The 19,601-nt window shown below is 42.3% G+C and overlaps 2 protein-coding genes across 6 annotated transcripts in view; both read right to left on the bottom strand.

Annotated features, from left to right (window-relative positions):
* Nucleotides 1–73: 73 nt before the first annotated feature.
* Nucleotides 74–13,989, bottom strand: golm2 (golgi membrane protein 2). 4 transcript variants are annotated; one of them, XM_033627849.2, is made up of 10 exons: nucleotides 12,843–13,989; nucleotides 9,500–9,554; nucleotides 9,228–9,330; nucleotides 8,359–8,449; nucleotides 8,002–8,125; nucleotides 7,729–7,812; nucleotides 7,034–7,312; nucleotides 6,569–6,706; nucleotides 2,139–2,306; nucleotides 74–1,134 (listed from the first exon to the last, which is right to left on the bottom strand). In XM_033627849.2, exons 1-10 carry the CDS (start codon nucleotides 13,167–13,169, stop codon nucleotides 1,058–1,060), a joined length of 1,446 nt encoding a protein of 481 aa, XP_033483740.1. In that variant the 5' UTR covers nucleotides 13,170–13,989; the 3' UTR covers nucleotides 74–1,057. The 4 variants fall into 4 exon arrangements, with proteins under 4 accessions (XP_033483740.1, XP_033483741.1, XP_033483743.1 ...); XM_033627850.2 differs by having other exon boundaries at nucleotides 7,729–7,809; nucleotides 12,843–13,982; XM_033627852.2 differs by lacking the exon at nucleotides 2,139–2,306 and having other exon boundaries at nucleotides 448–1,134; nucleotides 7,729–7,809; nucleotides 12,843–13,982.
* A 1,305-nt stretch (nucleotides 13,990–15,294) lies between these two features.
* The window catches only part of fam189a1 (family with sequence similarity 189 member A1), a 159,645-nt gene continuing 155,338 nt past the window's right edge, over nucleotides 15,295–19,601 (bottom strand). For both annotated transcript variants that reach the window (XM_033630164.2, XM_033630155.2), the window contains exons 8-12: nucleotides 19,231–19,309; nucleotides 18,353–19,132; nucleotides 17,151–17,222; nucleotides 16,362–16,684; nucleotides 15,295–16,134 (exon numbers count right to left, since the gene is read on the bottom strand). In XM_033630164.2, coding sequence (XP_033486055.1) covers nucleotides 15,937–16,134; nucleotides 16,362–16,684; nucleotides 17,151–17,222; nucleotides 18,353–19,132; nucleotides 19,231–19,309 — 1,452 coding nt within the window. In that variant the 3' untranslated portion in view covers nucleotides 15,295–15,936. The remainder of the gene's footprint in view (nucleotides 16,135–16,361; nucleotides 16,685–17,150; nucleotides 17,223–18,352; nucleotides 19,133–19,230; nucleotides 19,310–19,601) is intronic.

Genomic DNA, 19,601 nt, shown 5'->3' on the forward strand with positions numbered 1-19,601 from the left:
AGTAATCCATACCCCTACAAACTAATCTCTACATCTACATTGACTCTAAAGCACTATCACAACTGACAAATGACATGAAGCATCACCTTTAATAAAATTAAATTACATTCAATGTGCCTTTCCATGAGAAATCAATTTTTCCTGGCTGCACAAACAGAACTGATTTCATGTTCACGGATTTCCCTAAAAGGTGAGGATTCAGGTGTCCTCAGTACAAATGGTAACAGTTCAACTACATTATGTACAAGAGACCTCATTAATGGAAGCATGTGTACAGTATGTCAGTTCTATATGTGCTTGGTTAAATCTTTGCACACTGTGGAGACACTAACATCGCTCTAAGTATTGCTTAAGTATCAGTATTTTGCTCAGTTTGATTATTAATAAAATGTTTCAAATGCATGCAATGGCATTAAAAAGAAAAAAAAAATGAGGAGCACTTTCGAGTGTCTGTCACAAAGAAAAGAAATTGATTTAATAGGCCATAAGCAAAGTCCTTGGCATTGGCAATGCATTCCCACTCCTGTAAACGAAAAATGGTCTTCCGTGTAAAAGTCCCAAAATCATGTTAGAAAGGCAGAATGCCAAAAAGTTAGTCTCTTTGATAAACATCTCAGATGAAACGTTTTTTTTTCATATATATCAAGAAACAGCAACCTGAAAAGAAAAGTAGCAAAAACAAAACAGTTTGACCTTGAAGCTTGGCTGTGAGTCAACAGGGCTCTTCCGGATCCCTCCATTATGAACTGAGGCAGTTATCAAATAAACAACAGTCAGCATACAGTACGTCATCTCTACTGCCATAACTTAGAACCATTAGCAAATCAACAGCAGCTCAGGACAATGCCATGATTTTTTTTCTTCTTCTTTGTAATATAGTTATTCAGTATTAATTCATTTGTTGCAACGTCTGTCAAAATAGTCCGTGACATTGAGGATGCACTCTATAAATTCTTAAACATAATGATGTTCAAACTATTTTCTCAAGAAAAGACCTTGATGGTAGAGAGGGAGGTCGGGATATTTTTAATGAGTTAACGGCTGTGTGAGTTCCCATTCAAAGAATGTCAATGGCCTGATGTCTTTTCCCATAATCCACAGCCCGGTCTCCCTGCATGTCCCGATCATCATCATCTGGAAGAAAAGACAGCAACACAAGCATTAGAGCTTAAATATGAGACAATACACTTAAAGAAGTGCTGTAACCATACTCCTTTATCAGATTAAAACTGCAGATTAAAGTGCTGACTTTATGCTTTAACAGAAAGGATGTTCATGTCCATCGTGTGTGAGCAACGTAGGACTCACAGCCCTTCTTATGCATGTGTTAATCTGGAATAAATTATTGAGAAGGCACATCTATTTTTGGGAGGAATGCCTCATTCATAAATCTAGCATATTATTAGCTTCCTTGTTGGTCGTTATAATAACAAGGACATCCGAGATTTTTATTGAAATCCAACTGTGAACAAGCTAAACAGTTAACCACAGATATAACATAAAAATGACAAAACACAGCCATGAAACAAAAATAATATTTTACAGTTGTATCATATATTAAAAATCTAATCTAATAAGCAATCAGAAATTCATGTCAGGAAACAATAACCAAGACAAAAACATGCATTTCAATATTTCAAGGAGAACACAGACACATTAACAAACACAGTGAGCTATATTTATCTACTGGTCTAGATGTGGGTCAGATGTTTGGTGGGCACAGACAGGTGGTATCGCTAAAAAGAAGCACAGGCAGGAGAGAAAATACTAAATGGCGACTGAATTACTCTCACAGAACCGTAAGTTGCTGGGTCAAGTTTTCCCCATTCACGGGAGAATAGGAAGCTAGGACTGTTACTGTGCCTATACAGCACACAATGCCTGACACAATTCAGCTCATTCTGAACTGCACACACAGCAGTCCTGCTTTGACCCTGAAGGTGTTTTGGTTATGATTCATTGAATAGCTGTAGTTTATGATAAATTCAAGGACCAAACTCAGGGTGCTGTGAGCTACTCTAATTGTCGGGACAGATGCAAGGGGGGGGCGGCAGCAGGACAGGGGTGGAGGGAGGGAGCAAGGGAGGAATGGTGGATACACATCTGGACAGGCAGTCCAGTCTCCCGGCCTGGCTCACCTTGAACGTCTTCCTCCCCACCATCACCATCCTCTTCCTCATTGTAGGCCAGCTCGGCCTGCTTGTCGGCCTCATACTCACCCACGTTCCCATCATCCCCATTGTAGTCCGCTAGCTTAGAGCCGTGTTGCGGATCTACTGGGGACTCGTTCTCATCAAAGAACCGGCCTGCAGGAGGCAGAGAAGGGCCTCATCAGGAAGGGAGGGAAGCGGAGGCAGTTGTAGGAAGACAGGGAGGAGTGGGTGAAATACTGCATAATGAATGCATGAAGGAATAAGTGATCGCGTGAAGAGGATGACAAGAGATAAGGAAGATGAGGTGAATGGATACACAGTGGCAGATTGTAATTAGGAGACGAGTGTTTCTGAAGAGTAAAGGAGAGTGAATCATAGACTTGAAAGCAGAGAGCCAAGTGGAAACAAATGGGGTTTTCTTTGTAATGAGGAACTGTTTAAAGTCTGGAGAGCACAGAGCGCTAATTGAGTTACCGGCTTAATCATCTTTACAATCCAATCAATCAAATACAATAGCCCTGCTGTAAATCCTATCTTATGTTTAGCTTTGTTGATTCAACTCAACGGTTTCTGTAAAGAGGCAGTTAACCCAAAAGTCAAAAATGCATATTTTTTTCAACTAAGCTGTAGTGATATTACAATCTAGATTGTTTTGGCTTGAGCAGAGTGTTGGAGATATCGGCTGTGGAGATGTCTGCCTCCTCTCCAATATAATAGAGATAGACAGCACTTAGCTAGTGGTGCTCAAGAGGGCCAAAAAAAAAAATACTCAACAGGTTGCTCAAGATAATCCACAGATCTTGTTGTGAGCAGTTTCATGTAGGAACTATTTTCTTCTATTGAACTCCACCCGTCAACCATATCAGCTAGCTCACCTAGCATCACTGAGCTAGCTAACGTTACAGCTCAGCCAAGGAGGACGCCATTAATGTTTACATCTTGCGCTGACATGAGCACGAGCCTCTCATCCGTGAGTAATTCATGCATGATTCATTCTGCATAGTGATACGGATGGTAGGTGTAGTTCAGTAGTAAGAAAATAGTTCCTACATGAAACTGGTCATAACATGGTCTGTGGATTATCTTGAATTACTGGGTCATGATTTCTGGAAAGAGACATTTCTGTGGAGTTTTTCAAATGTATTTTTTGGCGCTCTGAGTATGACAAGTCGAGCCATCTAGTTCCATTATATTAAAGAGAAGGCAGATATCTCTACAGTCGTTATCTCCAACACTTGGTAACTCACAGCAAAACAATCAAGATTGACAAATAGTATGTACAGTACAGGCCAAAAGTTTGGACACACCTTCTCATTCAATGCATTTTCTTTATTTTCATAACTATTTACATTGTAGATTCTCACTGAAGGCATCAAAACTATGAATGAACACATGTGGAGTTATGTACTTAACAAAAAAAGGTGAAATAACTGAAAACATGTTTTATATTCTAGTTTCTTCAAAATAGCCACCCTTTGCTCTGATTACTGCTTTGCACACTCTTGGCATTCTCTCCATGAGCTTCAAGAGGTAGTCACCTGAAATGGTTTTCCAACAGTCTTGAAGGAGTTCCCAGAGGTGTTTAGCACTTGTTGGCCCCTTTGCCTTCACTCTGCGGTCCAGCTCACCTCAAACCATCTCGATTGGGTTCAGGTCCAGTGACTGTGGAGGCCAGGTCATCTGCCGCAGCACTCCATCACTCTCCTTCTTGGTCAAATAGCCCTTACACAGCCTGGAGGTGTGTTTGGGGTCATTGTCCTGTTGAAAAATAAATGATCGTCCAACTAAACGCAAACCGGATGGAATGGCTTGTCGCTGCAGGATGCTGTGGTAGCCATGCTGGTTCAGTGTGCCTTCAATTTTGAATAAATCCCCAACAGTGTCACCAGCAAAACACCCCCACACCATCACACCTCCTCCTCCATGCTTCACAGTGGGAACCAGGCATGTGGAATCCATCCGTTCACCTTTTCTGCGTCTCACAAAGACACGGCGGTTGGAACCAAAGATCTCAAATTTGGACTCATCAGACCAAAGCACAGATTTCCACTGGTCTAATGTCCATTCCTTGTGTTTCTTGGCCCAAACAAATCTCTTCTGTTTGTTCCCTCTCCTTAGCAGTGGTTTCCTAGCAGCTATTTGACCATGAAGGCCTGATTGGCGCAGTCTCCTCTTAACAGTTGTTCTAGAGATGGGTCTGCTGCTAGAACTCTGTGTGGCATTCATCTGGTCTCTGATCTGAGCTGCTGTTAACTTGCCATTTCTGAGGCTGGTGACTCGGATGAACTTATCCTCAGAAGCAGAGGTGACTCTTGGTCTTCCTTTCCTGGGTCGGTCCTCATGTGTGCCAGTTTCGTTGTAGCGCTTGATGGTTTTTGCGACTCCACTTGGGGACACATTTAAAGTTTTTGCAATTTTCCGGACTGACTGACCTTCATTTCTTAAAGTAATGATGGCCACTCGTTTTTCTTTAGTTAGCTGATTGGTTCTTGCCATAATATGAATTTTAACAGTTGTCCAATAGGGCTGTCGGCTGTGTATTAACCTGACTTCTGCACAACACAACTGATGGGCCCGAACCCCATTGATAAAGCAAGAAATTCCACTAATTAACCCTGATAAGGCACACCTGTGAAGTGGAAACCATTTCAGGTGACTACCTCTTGAAGCTCATGGAGAGAATGCCAAGAGTGTGCAAAGCAGTAATCAGAGCAAAGGGTGGCTATTTTGAAGAAACTAGAATATAAAACATGTTTTCAGTTATTTCACCTTTTTTTGTTAAGTACATAACTCCACATGTGTTCATTCATAGTTTTGATGCCTTCAGTGAGAATCTACAGTGTAAATAGTCATGAAAATAAAGAAAACGCATTGAATGAGAAGGTGTGTCCAAACTTTTGGCCTGTACTGTATATTTGATTATGGGGTGAACTGTCCCTTTAAGGTTACAAATACGGTAAGTTTGTTGTTTTATTGAACTGCATTTGTAGTGTTTTAACATGTTGTCCACCTCAATTAACATATGTGAAGAGGACAGACTGTTACAAGTGTTTCTACATGTTACATGGCTCCATTTGGTGCAGCCATTTTTACTTTTAACACTAGGTCTTGGGGAAAAAAGATGATCCTGCACACTGCTTTTGCTCACAATTGATTGGTTATACTACTGTTTCAGTCCCTCTGGACCTTTGTCAAGAGTATTTTACTTTCTGAGTAAATACAGAGTATTCTTCTTTTTTAAGACTCAAGTGATATTTTCTGACGCACCTGCATCTGAGATAGTTGGATGTGCGAATATCTCCCTCTAAAAACCTTTTAATGTTGGAAAAGGATAACAATTGTTCTATAAGCAATTAACCAATAGCTGGGATGTGTTAAAATATAAATAGTGTAAAACTAAAAGCAAGAAATTGATGTATTTTTCTGGATGTTGTGGATATGACCAAGTCAATGTGGAACAATGACATTTTTTTACTCATGTAATTTACAATGTTTTCAATTCAAAATACGAACAATGTTTAAATGAACTTTCCTCAAATAGTGTTTTTGCCCTCTGATCCATAACGGCTGCTCAATCTTCATCACACAGGCATCTGATACAGTCTAAGATCCTATCTGATTTCAGATGGCACTGTCGACAACAGGACAGGGTGGGACTTGAGATTCTCTGAGCCACGCAGTGTGAGCTGCAAGTGTCTAGTGAGCGCCACACGCTGCCAAAAACGAGACATCTGGTGGATGTCGGGTGTTAATTTGCTATAATAGGATGCAAGTATAATGAAATCTGAGGCAGAAGATTAGAGGAAAAACAAAATGAAGACGTGAACTGAATGCAGTCGGTGTTTGGAGCAGCAGCAGAGCTGCAGGGGGTGAGGTGGATGTGTAAGGGAGATGAAAGACTAGGACGTGTGACAACAGAGGACGAGGAGGGAGAAAAGGCAGCAGAGCAGAGCAGAAGCCAGGCAGCAGGAACGGATCATCTGGGAGCCAGGTGTGTGTCATTTATCTTGTCTCCTCTGCAACTGAGCCCTCTCTCTCCTCCCTGACAGTGCTCCTAGCTGTATTCAGGCATGACTTAACATTCAACCGACTTTTATGAAAATGTGTTATGTAGAGGTGGGAGTGTAACCGGTTAGCAATGAGGGAAATTCACACAGATGGCATCATGACACCAAATTGTACTTTACTCTCGACAGTGACACACATCACAGAGAGCTGGGAGGCAGCGGCTAAGCACAAAGGCAGAGCTAACAAGAATAGCTGTGACTGTACTGTTTCATGTGAAATCTTATTTTTCCCAACCCCCTCTGATCCAAAATCAAATCAACAAGTAAATAAAAAAACACCCTGCAAACCACAACCACTGCTGCAAAATTACAGTACTTTATTTTTCAAAGTGTCGTGGAGGAACTCACTTTGGCGGTGGTGTACTGGCTCTGCTTGGACTTGGTCTTTGGCGTGGTGAGGCTGGATGGGGTTGGGCACCTGGGCCGGGTTTGGGGGCAGAGGAATCCCCTTCAAGTGTTCGTTGTCACCCTTCACATTATCAGGAGCTGACAATAAGAAAGACACTTAGGTTCTGTGGTGTGTATGACAAAAATAAAATATCAAAAGGCTTGTGTTCTTTAATATAGCACCCTCAGTTTTGAAATAAGTTACACAAGAAAGGGAAAACTGCCAGCAAAGCCTGTGCCAAGATAAAAATTCTCTGCTTTTACCTTCATTTAACTAAACATTCAGTAAAATTACCATACTTAAAGGAATTAAATCAGCAAAGCTAAGTTTCAATTAAGCCTGAGAATGAATTATCACACGCCTAAAGGCTTAAAGACAGACTATTATAATTAATACCATATATATGGATGTGGTGCATTCTGTACCTCGCAGTTGTCTCTGCTGCTCTCCCAGTTCGTCTGCCTTGATACCTGCCTTGTTGTCTTCTTCAAACACTATCGGTTTGTCTGCCTGTTTGATGATGCCCGGAGGTGCGACCACCGCCGCTCGGCCCTCCACTCGGTCCTGCTGGAGCCTGGGCTGGTCCAGAGACATACCCTGCCCCCCGGGGCCGTCGGCTGCCCCGACTCCAGGTCCGGCACCGGCTCCCACGACCACATCAGGGGCCTCGTCATGCTTCTGAGTGATGGCTGGTTTCTTTAAGGCTGTAGATAAAAGGAGCAGCACAGTCAGAAAGCTTGGAAAGTTCTTTTTTTAGGCAACGCAAGGGAGTGGACCCTGCCACAGCGCTACGCACAGCTGTAGGTTATTGTGACTCACATCTGTGGTCTGTTGGTTGTTTTTTTCCACCAGTTTTGGTTTCAATTTACAATTTTAAACAGGTAATTTGATGTGTTTGTACAGTCTGAGTATACTTTTCTCACTCTTGGCTGTTTCTAGTCTTAATAAGTTGCAGGTTCAAAATCATAAGGCAGCAACTGAGTCCATATTTAAAACCTAATCAGTCTCTACTCTAATAAGTCACTGTAAATGTAGGCTACATACATTCTACGTAATTTTTGCCACACATTAATTCACTGGGTTTGCAAACCACAATTAAAAGTTAAGTACCACTGCTTACCAAATTGCACATCGTCGATTTTTCCTACTTCACTGTCTTCAATACCAGGCATGCCAGCGTCACTGCCAGGCTTACCCATCTCTTCTGTAACAGAGCAGAAGGAAAGTGACTTAGGTAATGGTTTGACAAGCTCCCTTTTACACAGTTAAAAAAACACAATCAAATACTACTACACAGTGTGTGTGTGTGTGTGTGTGTGTGTGTATCGCAATATAAGGAAGAACAATCAAGACTGTCCGAGTGTTGGTTGACATGGTCACACATCTACTGTACCTTTTAAATCCGGGTTGTCATGCTGGTGAGTGGCCACTGTATGGCGCTCTCCAGTCATCTCCACACCTTGTGCTCCCTCTGCATGTCTACCTGCCACTGCACCCTTCTGGCTGTCTATTACACTCTGAAAAATGATTAAAGGCCAATCAGAAAACAGAGCAAATGCAAAACTGAAAGAAGAAGACACTGAATTTAATTTGGCTGTAACTGTTTGTACATCTGTGTTAAAAATCTTGCTTCAGTGCTGAATAAATGCAATATGTAGCAGGAGGCAGGGGGGGCACAACCTTACACCATTTTCTAAAGAGTCACGAGAATGCTCTCTAGCTCGTCCGTGGAGATTTTATCAATACTAACCTGTCTTAGCTTTGATGCTTCTTCCTCCAGGGTCTTCTTTGTTTCTTCACACTCCTCCTTCAGCTGTGCAATTTGACGTCCACACTGCAAACTAGTGAACACAGATTCCTTGTTACTTTCACCCACATTGTCTGTGATTTTCTTCACCTTACTAGGAAACTAATCTGTGCAAACACGTGACAAATACATTTTTGAAAAACTGCAAAGCTGAGCTATGGTTAAATCTATTCTGAAAATCTTGTGACACCCAATGTAAGCGAAACATCACTGAGATTAGATCAGCCTTGTAAAGCGATAAGGAAATAGGGAAATTAAGGCAATGACCTAACAACCTGATTATACTGAACGTTCTGTTCAAAAACCAATAACTGTCATAATAATGTGTAATTTGAGAAGCACAAAGTCATATTTTGTGAAATAACTTAGACATCACGACACAGATCATTGAAGTGGGGGGAGTTTTAAGTGATGATGCAGTTTGTTATGCAGTGTTTGGAAGCACAGGCTTTATTAACTGGTGCTGAATTAATCAACGGGATCATTCTAACTACAGGGTGCAACTGTTTGATTCTTTTAATGTGAAATATAAAAACACCCACAAGGTAGTTCTGCTGTGTTGCTTATTAACATTTTTTTTAGAGAACTGTACTTGTTTTTCACACATTTTATGTAGTTTTTACCTGTTGGAGGGCTGTTTAGATGTGCTAGAGAAAAAATAAAATAGACCATCCACTGGTTGAGCAGAGCAATGCCCGGCTCTTGTGGTCAGTGTTGTAGCTTTGGTTGATTGTAATGGACACGCTCTGCTGCAGGCATGCCGCGGCACACGTCTCATTAAGCTCACAAGAAATTCTAAAAATTCGACATACCTCTCATACTCCAGTTTTCTTTCCAAGGTAGTGCTGTTTTTCTTCACTTCTCTTAGCTGCTCTTCTTGTTTCATGAACTCCTGCTTCAGCTCCTTTAGCTGCTCTGTTTGCAGCAACACAAACACACACACACACACATAATATTTTAGTTAGTTCTTGTCTGTTAAATGCAATATAATTTTAAAAGAGACTTTCTATCATTACAAATCATCTGTTGAGGGATTTAGTGTTAGAGGTTGCCCTCTGGTGGCCACACAGGGTTAAAGGCCTACCTTTAAGCCTCTGGATTTCTGTCATTTGGGCTGTGACATCACCCTGCACCTTCATCTGCACACAAGAGAGACAACAGGTTCAGGACTCTTATCATCTGAAGGAGAGCTACAAACATTTGAATTCTTCAACACCTCAAATCACGCAGCAGCAGCCTACTCAGAGTTCCCTGCTAAGCCATAGATGTCTAAACAGTGCAACAGGTTTTCTAATTAGTAGACAGTGCTGCCATTAATGCAAGGAAAACTAGGAACAAACAGGTTCGTCTTGTTTTATTGTATAACAAAGCTTTAGGTGGCACCCACTGTGACACGTTAAGTAGTAATTGCTACGAGGCAATGTGCTCCTGCCTATCAAAACCAGTATGGGGTATTAGACATTAACCACATGCCTGATTGCTGAGATCATGCGAAGGGATTATGTTTTAGGATTTACATGGGGACCACAAAAATAAATATCTCACAGCAACATGCAGAAAACACCAGCGCAGATGTTAGTAGCTCATAACATAGCTGGTTTATGATCTTTTTTCATTTAACTCACACTGAGAGATCAGGAAAATAGAAACCCCTGTACGCTGTAATGTAACCCAAGACAACAGCTCTGTAACACACAATACTGATGTGAAGCTGAAGGGAGCAAGTAGTAAAGGAGGGAGGCAGAGGAGATAGAGGAGGCCTTGGACTTTGGAGTGATAGCTGAAATCGATCTTTTGAGTATCCAAATACGCATCAGTTTCCACACTTTGATCTTAAGATGGTGACAAAGTTTCAAAGCAGACGAAAAGTATTGAAAAGTGCACCAAAGATCGCAGCCTCATTATGTTACAAAAATGACTGCACTGTCAAAATACAGATAAGTGCAGACACAATTTCTTTAAGAGCTTTGAGGGGGGAATATCACAGAAAATTAAGTGCATAAAGCCATATTTTGGCAAAACAACGACTGCTTTGTGATCATCTGAGTTCGTGAATAAGTTATACCTTTAATTGATTTAGACAGAGGGCGGTGAGGGAAGAGCGGACAGGAAGTACAGCATCAATGTCAAGTGTTGTAAAAACCGAAGTTTCATCCTGTCACTCCCTTACATGTGGTTAATAATTTCCCCTGCAGCCTGCTGATACTGGCCATATAGCCAATAACACGGCCAGACAGACTATAAGACAGCATAATTCATTCTTGTGCCTAATGGGTGCACGACTGTATACTGTACTGTGTAGAAGCCAGTCAAGAACTCAACTGTCCCTACTTTCTCTGCAATGCAGGCCTCTCACTGTATGTAGCATGCATCTCTGTTGAAAAAGGGCTGGGCTGTTGACAAAAGAAGGGAGTGGAACAACTGCTATTCAACACCTGCCCTTATCTTGATTACGGAAACAGGGAGCTGGATTCTGAAGTTACGACCATGAAGCCAGGGTGCTCAGACTCCTCTTTGTTCCACACATCAGCATCTATACTTGCCTTAACAACAAAGTATAACCTAATATTTAACTAGATCTGTGCACATGATTATGTGACTTGATACTGTAGGGTTTTATTTTGTTTATTTTTAATGTTTGCATGTATATTGTTTGACTACATGACTTAATCTCTTATGCAAACAGTGTAACAGTGTCAAACAATTCAGCTAGCCAAGAGGGATTTTAGTGTCATAAATACTGAATAGACATTTGGAATAAAACATAAAATAGTCAGTAAAACACGTCAGTTTGTCGCAGATGAGACAGTGCCAGCAGAACGGGCAGTGAAACAGACGGCTAACTGTTACAGGGCCATTGTTTTGCTATGATTTGATTTGGCCACAGAAAATTGGATTGGCTCATAAACACAGTGTGTGATGGTGAGCAGGAGAAAAGATTCAGAGTGGGAAATCGTTTGAAAAGAGTCATCTGACGAGTGACTCTTGCTGATTTCTCCATCCAAGATCATTTTTATGTAAATGGGTGTTAACTTTTTATGAGCACTGGCTGGTTTTAGTTTCAGACCTTGTTTGTTGAGCATGTATAAACATTTCTCTATGCATGTGTGGCCTATTATAAGTAGTGTTATCTTGCCCGTCACTAGGTAACCGACTCCACTCAAGAAGATGATAAAAAGGTTGATGTATTGTGGTTGAGGACAGCTTCTCAGCATATGTTGAGCAAAACAAAAAACTGTTGCTCACGGCCTTCCTCTTATTCCTGCACATTATCTTGCTGCCTGTCATCTATCAGACTGGCATAAAGTCGTTGTTTGCTTCTTAACAAAATGATATTTAATGTGTTCTAGTTTAGTTCTACTGGGTGGACTTTGCAAACCAGCAGTGGTTCAACTATGACACTACACCACATGTTAAACAAATGTATGCCTGTCCATGAGAAATAAGCATGCGAGACTGAATGCAAATTACAGGAAAACCTCCCCCTCCATCTGTTGTCTAATTGTCTCCCAGGGCAGCTGGATGCACACTAATGTTCAGAGGGTGCTGGGACACAAAACACAGTGAATTGCTGGCTGGGCCACTGCACAGAACAAGAGGTGGGAATAGTCTTGTGGAGCATACAGACGCGCCACACTTCAATACATTTTAAGTGGCTCAGAGGCACGGGCACGGTGAAACAACTCCATTATAAATTTTTCTTCCAAAAAACTAAAGGGACAAATATTAAAACACAGTGCTGTGATTAAAAAATACTGTATTTGTGGAGCAGAACTCAGGCTCTGACGTGAATGAGTTCCCAGTGAAGGACGGGTTGATGTGTCACCTGCCACTTGGTACCATAGACCTCCTGAAACAAGACAAATTGCTCTCGCCATGATGACTATGACCTTGCCTTTTTTGAGCTGATAAAATTACCCAAAATCTCCCTCCATCACGAGTTAAAGTTTTCATGTACATGCCACTATGATATAGAGTGGGGAGATCAAAGCAATATAATGTAGATACTGTGATGAGACTAGATGTGGTGTGATGATTTTGGATGTTGTAATATTGCACAATATCATAGGAAAATTGTCACAATCTAAATGTATGTGAGTGGCTTAGATAATAAACAATGAACCTGCTTTGTCCTCATATTCCCATGACTATTTGCTCTCCCAGAGAACACACACCCACCCCTATATTAAATATTGAATGAGCATTAACATTCCCAAACAATACACACTATTGAAACAGAGGTAAAAAGTCAAAAAACTAATATTCTCACTTTGTCATTGTCACTTTGTTTCACCTGAAAATGGTGCTGTCAAAGGGCTTATCCCTGTCTGTGGAAACTTTGATCACCTGTTCCTACGTGTAGCACACATGTGCCCTTTGATCATTTCACCTGCTTCCAGATATCAGTTAATAAAACCGTGGTTTACCTTTTCATCAGTGCACTTTTTGATGAGCGCCTCCCGGGCCTGCAGCTTGCCCTCCAGGACGCTGTAGTCTCCATCCTTCTGGTCGATCTGCTTCCTGTGCGTGTCCACCTGCACCATCAGCTCCGAGTTCCGCTTCTCCAGCCGGCTCCGCGCCGCGTCCGTGCGCTTCACCTGTGTCTGCACCTCCGCCAGCTCATCCAACAAGCGGCCGTGCTTGTTGGTCACTGCCCAGTAGTTGAAAGACAGTATGGCGATGATCACCATCAAGAAGATGAGGATGAAGGACGGGAGGCGGCCACCCCGTCGGTTTGCACCAAACCCAACCATTTCCAAAAAAAAAACCCCAAAGTGTTCACGTTACTTCTTCAGGTTGTTACCGCAACCTTACAGAGCTCAATGAGAGTAGGCTCCGGCTGTAAAACACATCCGTCTACGTGACATGCCGTGTATATGCGGCAACCGCTCGAGAAAGCAAACACTACAGTTACACAGACAGACAGTCATGAATGTACGAGACTTTTTCACATTTCTACTGAGCTTTACTCTCCTTCCTCCTTCCGCACACTGGGCATCTTCTCTGTAACTCGTCCAATGTCAGTAGGTTAGATGAAATACGCCCGCAGGGACGTGGCCTAGCTCAGCTGGCAACGTTAAACACAGCAGACGAGACTAGACGTGGACAGCTAACGTTACACGGCACCGTGGCAGTGAGGAGTGCACATACAAATCATACAGCTAGCTATATAACGTTAGCATTCAGCTACTTCCCTCCAGTGGTCCTGTTGTGAGGTCTGTAGGACTGCACACACTGACGCTTGGAGCTCCGTTAATTACAGAATCGCCGTCAAACAAGACCACTGATGATTTTCGGTACCGACCTGACGTTAATGTTAGCTCCTACTGACGTTAACGCTGTCCAGCTAACCACTCCGCACAAGCTAGCAGCAACGGTAGATGCGCGAGCACAATTAGCGACCGTCACACAGAAAAGTATCGTCTCTTCTTGCGGAGGAAAGATGTATTTCTTCTAATTAAACGAACAAAATCCTAACAAATATTAAGGACACAGGCTTTGTGTCACTCTCTCCACCTTTCGCTGCCGACCAAACTGCGCTGGGTGAAGCTAGCTGCAATCCGCATGCGCAACTTCCGGTTTCTTCTACAGGAGCACAAATTAATTTCAAAATAAAAGACCAAATTGAGCACAAACAAAGCTAGGCATTTATCTTTTGATTATCTTGCCTTTGGATTTGCTTTATGTATTAAAGCCAGGCTGTAGGCTTAAAGTCTATACTTTTATTATAAATTATAAACAAAAATCATTGACCACACGGTGACAATACTATCACATATATAAAAACACGGCAACTCAGCGCCCCAAAACCGGAAGTACGCGGCCGACTGGAAGGACACTTTACACATATAATGACATAAGGGTCCAGATTTTTTATATTAAGCAAGTGTTGCGTGTTAGTCTTGAAAACTAAAGCCTACAAATGCATTGCCACGAGTCAGCTTTTCAAAGCAACATAATTAATCCATTGAAACCGGGTACACATACCTTACTGCTCCTGACCACCTGCAGAAAGAAAAATCCACTGTGTAAACTCAAACACTCCTCCCTCTTATCAAATGAGTGAAGACAAAATGTGTTCTCTCCAAAAATAAATAAACAAAATGTCATTTTAAATGGACAGGCAGCATAAGGAAGTCAGTTTGTGGCCTATAATCCAAGTCTAACACTGTCTTCATGCAATTTAACGCAATATACTTAGAGATACTTGCTGCCTGATTCTGTGGTTTTATTTTTATTTATTTATTTTAAATAACAGTAGGCTTAAATTAGCCTGGATGCAGTCTCTGCACTCACTGACTAACTGGAGGGTTGTGCAGAATATTAATTACTAGATAGGTACACACCAAATGAATAGGTGGACTATCTGGAGTCTCGCCACCTCTGACTTTAAACTAACTGTTGCCAAACATCTATTAAAGCTCACATATTGCCATAAGTGGTATTCATCTTAGGGTAACTCCCTTGCCATTGTAACTTTAGTCTAATTGCTGTAAATAATTGCCAGTATTTCAGTCACAAGCATGACAAATTCAGGCAATTCTGCAAGGGAAAAGTCTGACAAATCATGATCTGAAAGCTGCCTGACATGAAAAACAGCGGTCACAAGTTGGCTCTAACCAACACTGACTAAAATAAACATCACTGGGTGTTTAATTAAACAACACTATTAAATAAAACATCACAAACTTGAATAAAAAAAACATATTATTAGCTTCACCAAACTGACATTTATGGCAATGCTATTGTATCGTCCTGTGTTCTATTATTTTGGCCACCCCTATGTGTCTGAGGTGAGCAGAAGTTCAGAATGCTAACACACACAGACTGACACACGATCCACAAACACGCACTGAAATAAGAACACGCACCACTTGATACAAACTCATATTTTATTGTAACACTGATAAGAATTGTAACACAATGAGGTAAGTTAAATACTCCACATCTGTGATGTTCTTGAACCAGCGGCACCACAAAATATTCACCACCCTATCAGTAACAGTTCCACAAAGTCTGCAAACAATGGCTAGCAATGCCCAGTCCGTTCAGTTCACAGTTTAATACAAACATATTTCTTCCGGCGTCTTATGAGGACAAGAGGAATACTGATAACACGATTTCCTTTGTCTTTTGAGTCACAGATCCAAACTTACCAGCTGTTTGTTTGTTTCTTTTTTTTCAGAGATGAAACTCGGTAGAAAAGGTCCCCTGAGGGAGAAACATTCTTTTGTTTTTCTGATGAGAAAGAAGCCACTACAGACACTGGCAGGCTCAGTCTGAGTTTGCTACCATTTCTGCTGATGACTTGGCACGGTCTCACAGGGCACTAGGAGATACAGTATGAGACCATTTCAGTTTGCCTGTGCTGCAGTCACACTGTGAAAATAAACCATCCTTCAGTGCTAGAAGAGTTATTCATTGCTCTACAGACACCTGCTGCACAGCACAGCATGGCTGCAACACCAGCACCCTGAAATGGCCTCAGAGCTTTGACCCGAGTCCTTGTTGGGAGAGTGGTCAGAGAATAGTTTCTTTGCACTCAAGGCTTTGTTCAGAGGAGGGGGAGTCCAGTGGGTTGGTGGAGGCGCTGGTTGTTTGTGGGAGGTGTTTTGGACGGCGCATAGAAGGGGACGAACTCAAAGCACCGCAGCTCTGAAGGTGAAGATCCTCGTGGCCGCGCTTTCTGGGACTGCCAATGATGCGCTGGGTCATCACCTGTGCAGCAAAAATAGCCAAGAGTCAAAGAGAGAGACACAGTTTGCTTTTACATAGCAGTCATATGATTAAACCATCCACTTTTATCCATGTTTTCTGGTGTGTAGTGAGCTACTAGCCTGATACTCATAGTCTTGAATGCTGATGCTCACCATAAACTAGAAACAGGCTAGGAAACTGCTGCTTTGCTTTAACCACTACACATTATACACACTCTCTCTGGTTACCTGATCTATGACATTGGCACTAAAAATGGCCTCCTCCATGTGTTTCTCATCCGACTTAATGACACACTTGATGTTGTTGACAACCTGCTGGACTTCAGGAGGTAGACTGCAGCTCGAATGCTCCAGGAACTTTGCCACCAGCACTTTGGTATCTTTGTACATCTTAAAGTCAGCCAAGGAGTGCGGGCGTTCATGGGAGGAGTGCGAGTGCAGGGCGCGGGGTTTAAGGTGGATGTCGACTTTCCTGCCCTCCTTTTGCGGCTTCCTGACACTTGTGTGACTGGGTTTAGCTCCAACCACGCCTGTTGTGACATCTGTTGGCTCTGAAGGTAAAGACAGAGAAAAATAAATTAAATCATATATAATTCTTACAATCAGGGCTAATACCTGTGGAGTTGGTGCTTTAGGTAAAGTGGAATCACAGTTTTGTGTTGCTGGCGTAACACAATCTTATTATCACCTCAGTTATAATTAATTTCAGATTTTTTTTAATTTCAAGCTTTGTGACAATGCCTTCTTTAGATAATGGGCCCCATGGTGTTTTAAATGTTTTATATAAGAATATTTAATCCTTTAGTTCATCTAGACATTGTTTTAATCATCAAATTTGAAGATGCAACATGGTTTTCATTTGACAGTCATGATAACTAACAGTTGTTTCAGTGAAATTTGTTTTATTAGCTCCCTTCACTGCCTCTGTGTTTCATAAAAAAAGATGTGAAAGCTGTTTATTAGCAAGCGTCCCACGACTCCCACCATTACAGGAATTCACAGTTGCTATGATAGTACCTTGCTCTGGTGATGCATGAGTTGAATCCTCAGCAGCAGGGTTGTTTGCAGAGGCGCAGCCACAATTTTCTCCTGCAGAGGGAGACAAGAAACTGAGTGTGGACACAATAAAGCAAGCACAAGCTGTTGCTGGTTAGCAAGTCACCACTGCTCATTGACAATGAGAGGCTGCCTTAATGTTTAGTTTCATTATAAATTAATCTGACGATGAGTTTCTTGTTTGATGTATTATTTGTTCAGTCTATAAAATGTTAAATGCAAGGCGATGTCTTCAAATATCTTGTCAAAACCCATTGAGAGAATGCTATAAAACAGAAAAGAGGATCAAATGCTTACATAAGAGAATCTGGGACCAGTGTGAGTTTGGACTCTTTTGCATGTAAAATGACTCAAAAATGATGGACTAGTTGACTAATCACTTAAAGGCACAGTGTGTAAGAATTTAAGGGGATTAAGTGGTATCTAGCAGTGAGGATTGGAGATTGCAACCAGCTGAAACTTCTCCTGGTTGGAATTCCTTCAGTATTCCTGTGTTTAGGAGATTTTTACCATGAGCCGAATTATCTACAGAGGTCTCTTCCTCTCCAAAACAAACGGACAAAGTGATTAAAACCGGTACCAGCACTGAATAAAGCAGTGCCACATCAGAAATCAGTGTTTTTCTGATGCTGTTTGGCATGTCGAGACGGACCGCTAGCCCAGCACCTGCTAATGTGATTACCGTTTTATTCTGATAACTTAAAATCAAGACATTCCAGAGGTTTTTACCAACAGCCGAATTATCCGCAGAGGTCTCCTCCTCTCCAAAACAAATGGACAAGGTGATTAAAACCAGTAACGGCACTGAATAAAGCAGTTTCATGTTGAAAATCAGTGTTTTTTCAATGCTGTTTGGCATGTCGGAGACGGCCTGCTAGCCCAGCACCTGCTAATGCACTCATCTTTTCTCTCTGATTAAAAAAACCTCCTGCTCCCTAAGTAGATATAAACTGCTCATTCTAAGGTAACGAAAACACATTTCTTATTTTCAGGTGATTATACACTAAAGAAAACATACTTGCTATATTCAGTTTCTGCCAAAATATCCCCCTAAATCTTACACACTGAACCTTTAAGCTCTAAAGACTGATCACTATAGTAATTAGTAAATGGAGTATTTAAGCTGCAGTATAGGTCTTATGTGAAATCCTTGGTGCACTCACTTCCTGCCGTAGAGGAGCAGGAGATAGGGTCACTGGTGGAACGGACTATGCGTGCCAGCTTGCGGTACCTCCTGGCTGCTCGGAGCACTCGAGGCCTCTCTGAGGGCGAGTAGCCACTCTGGGCTGAGGTAGAGGGGGGTTGTGATGTGGAGGAGGGTGACCAAACACTGAAACACAGCCTGGGGCCACGTGGCCTGCTGGGAGGGGAGGGGGAAGGAGATGGAGCCATAGGACTGATGGCTGAAGTCCCACCAGAGGAGGCCACGGAGGTGGGGGAGCAAGGCTGAGGTGGCGGGGGGATGGTGACGGGGAGCGTAAGCTTCCGGCTCATCATTCGTGCCTTAATTAGGGAGTGTGTTGACGCTTTAGGTGGCTCCTCTGGTAAATGTTTGGCTGATGCAAGCTCGTCACATATGTGCATTGCAGCCCTGAGTTCCTCACATGGATGTGTGCTGTCTGTGGAATCCTCCTGGTCCAGATTGCTATAGTTTTCTGAAGACCAGTCCGGAGAGCGCTCCAGAGACTCTTGGGTGTGTGAGGACTCGCTGTAACCTGTATCACTGGGGCGAGCGTCAGAATTAGCTTGACCACGATGGCAACGGGGGTCACGTGTACAAAGTTCCAGGCTGGTGCAGCTTCCGTCAATGGGGGCGGTGTGGGGCGTGCCATAGGGAGAGGAGTCAGAGCCCTGCACCTCCAGGGAGCACAAGTCCTCTGAGGAGCAAGTCTGGTCCTGATCTGCCACCTCTGACACCATCAGTGACGCACTGTCCACTGAGGCTGAAAACAGGGCACAAAGAACTATCACCATGACTACTAGCAGACAAAGGCATTTGACAATCATCTGTAATGTTGACTGCAGTCTTATCTGTCTGTACCCTGAGTGCTGAGTCCTGCAGTTGTGTTTCTCTCACACAGACTGGATTCAGTGGCCTGCTGCTCAATGCTGGTGGTGACCTGTGAAGAGGACATTATTAATGATGAGAACATAACAACATGGTTCGCATACAATGAACTGAGCAGGTAAAGAAATTGCTGCATATTTTGTATGCTCTGTGTGCACTGAATAAAAGCAACAGTGCGGTACCTAACCCATACCACCACTAGAGGGCTCTATGACACCACAACACACTGACAAGAGATGTCTCACTTTAAAGGAAACTACTGTATCATGAAGAGTTGAAAAAGACACTTTAATTAGATTCACTAATGTGCTTTTAAAGGCACAGTATATGACACATATACGTTC

The sequence above is a fragment of the Epinephelus lanceolatus genome, chromosome 2, assembly GCF_041903045.1.
Source record: "Epinephelus lanceolatus isolate andai-2023 chromosome 2, ASM4190304v1, whole genome shotgun sequence".
Taxonomy (NCBI): Eukaryota; Metazoa; Chordata; class Actinopteri; order Perciformes; family Serranidae; genus Epinephelus; species Epinephelus lanceolatus.

Excerpts from the sequence above, each read along its gene's own strand:
- golm2 (XM_033627849.2), bottom strand. The coding sequence starts at position 13,169 with ATGGTTGGGTTTGGTGCAAACCGACGGGGTGGCCGCCTCCCGTCCTTC. Across the intron at positions 9,555-12,842 it reads AAAAGTGCACTGATGAAAAG|ATGAAGGTGCAGGGTGATGT; the intron begins GTAAACCACGGT and ends TCTTGTGTGCAG. Across the intron at positions 7,813-8,001 it reads TGACAACCCGGATTTAAAAG|AAGAGATGGGTAAGCCTGGC; the intron begins GTACAGTAGATG and ends GCTCTGTTACAG.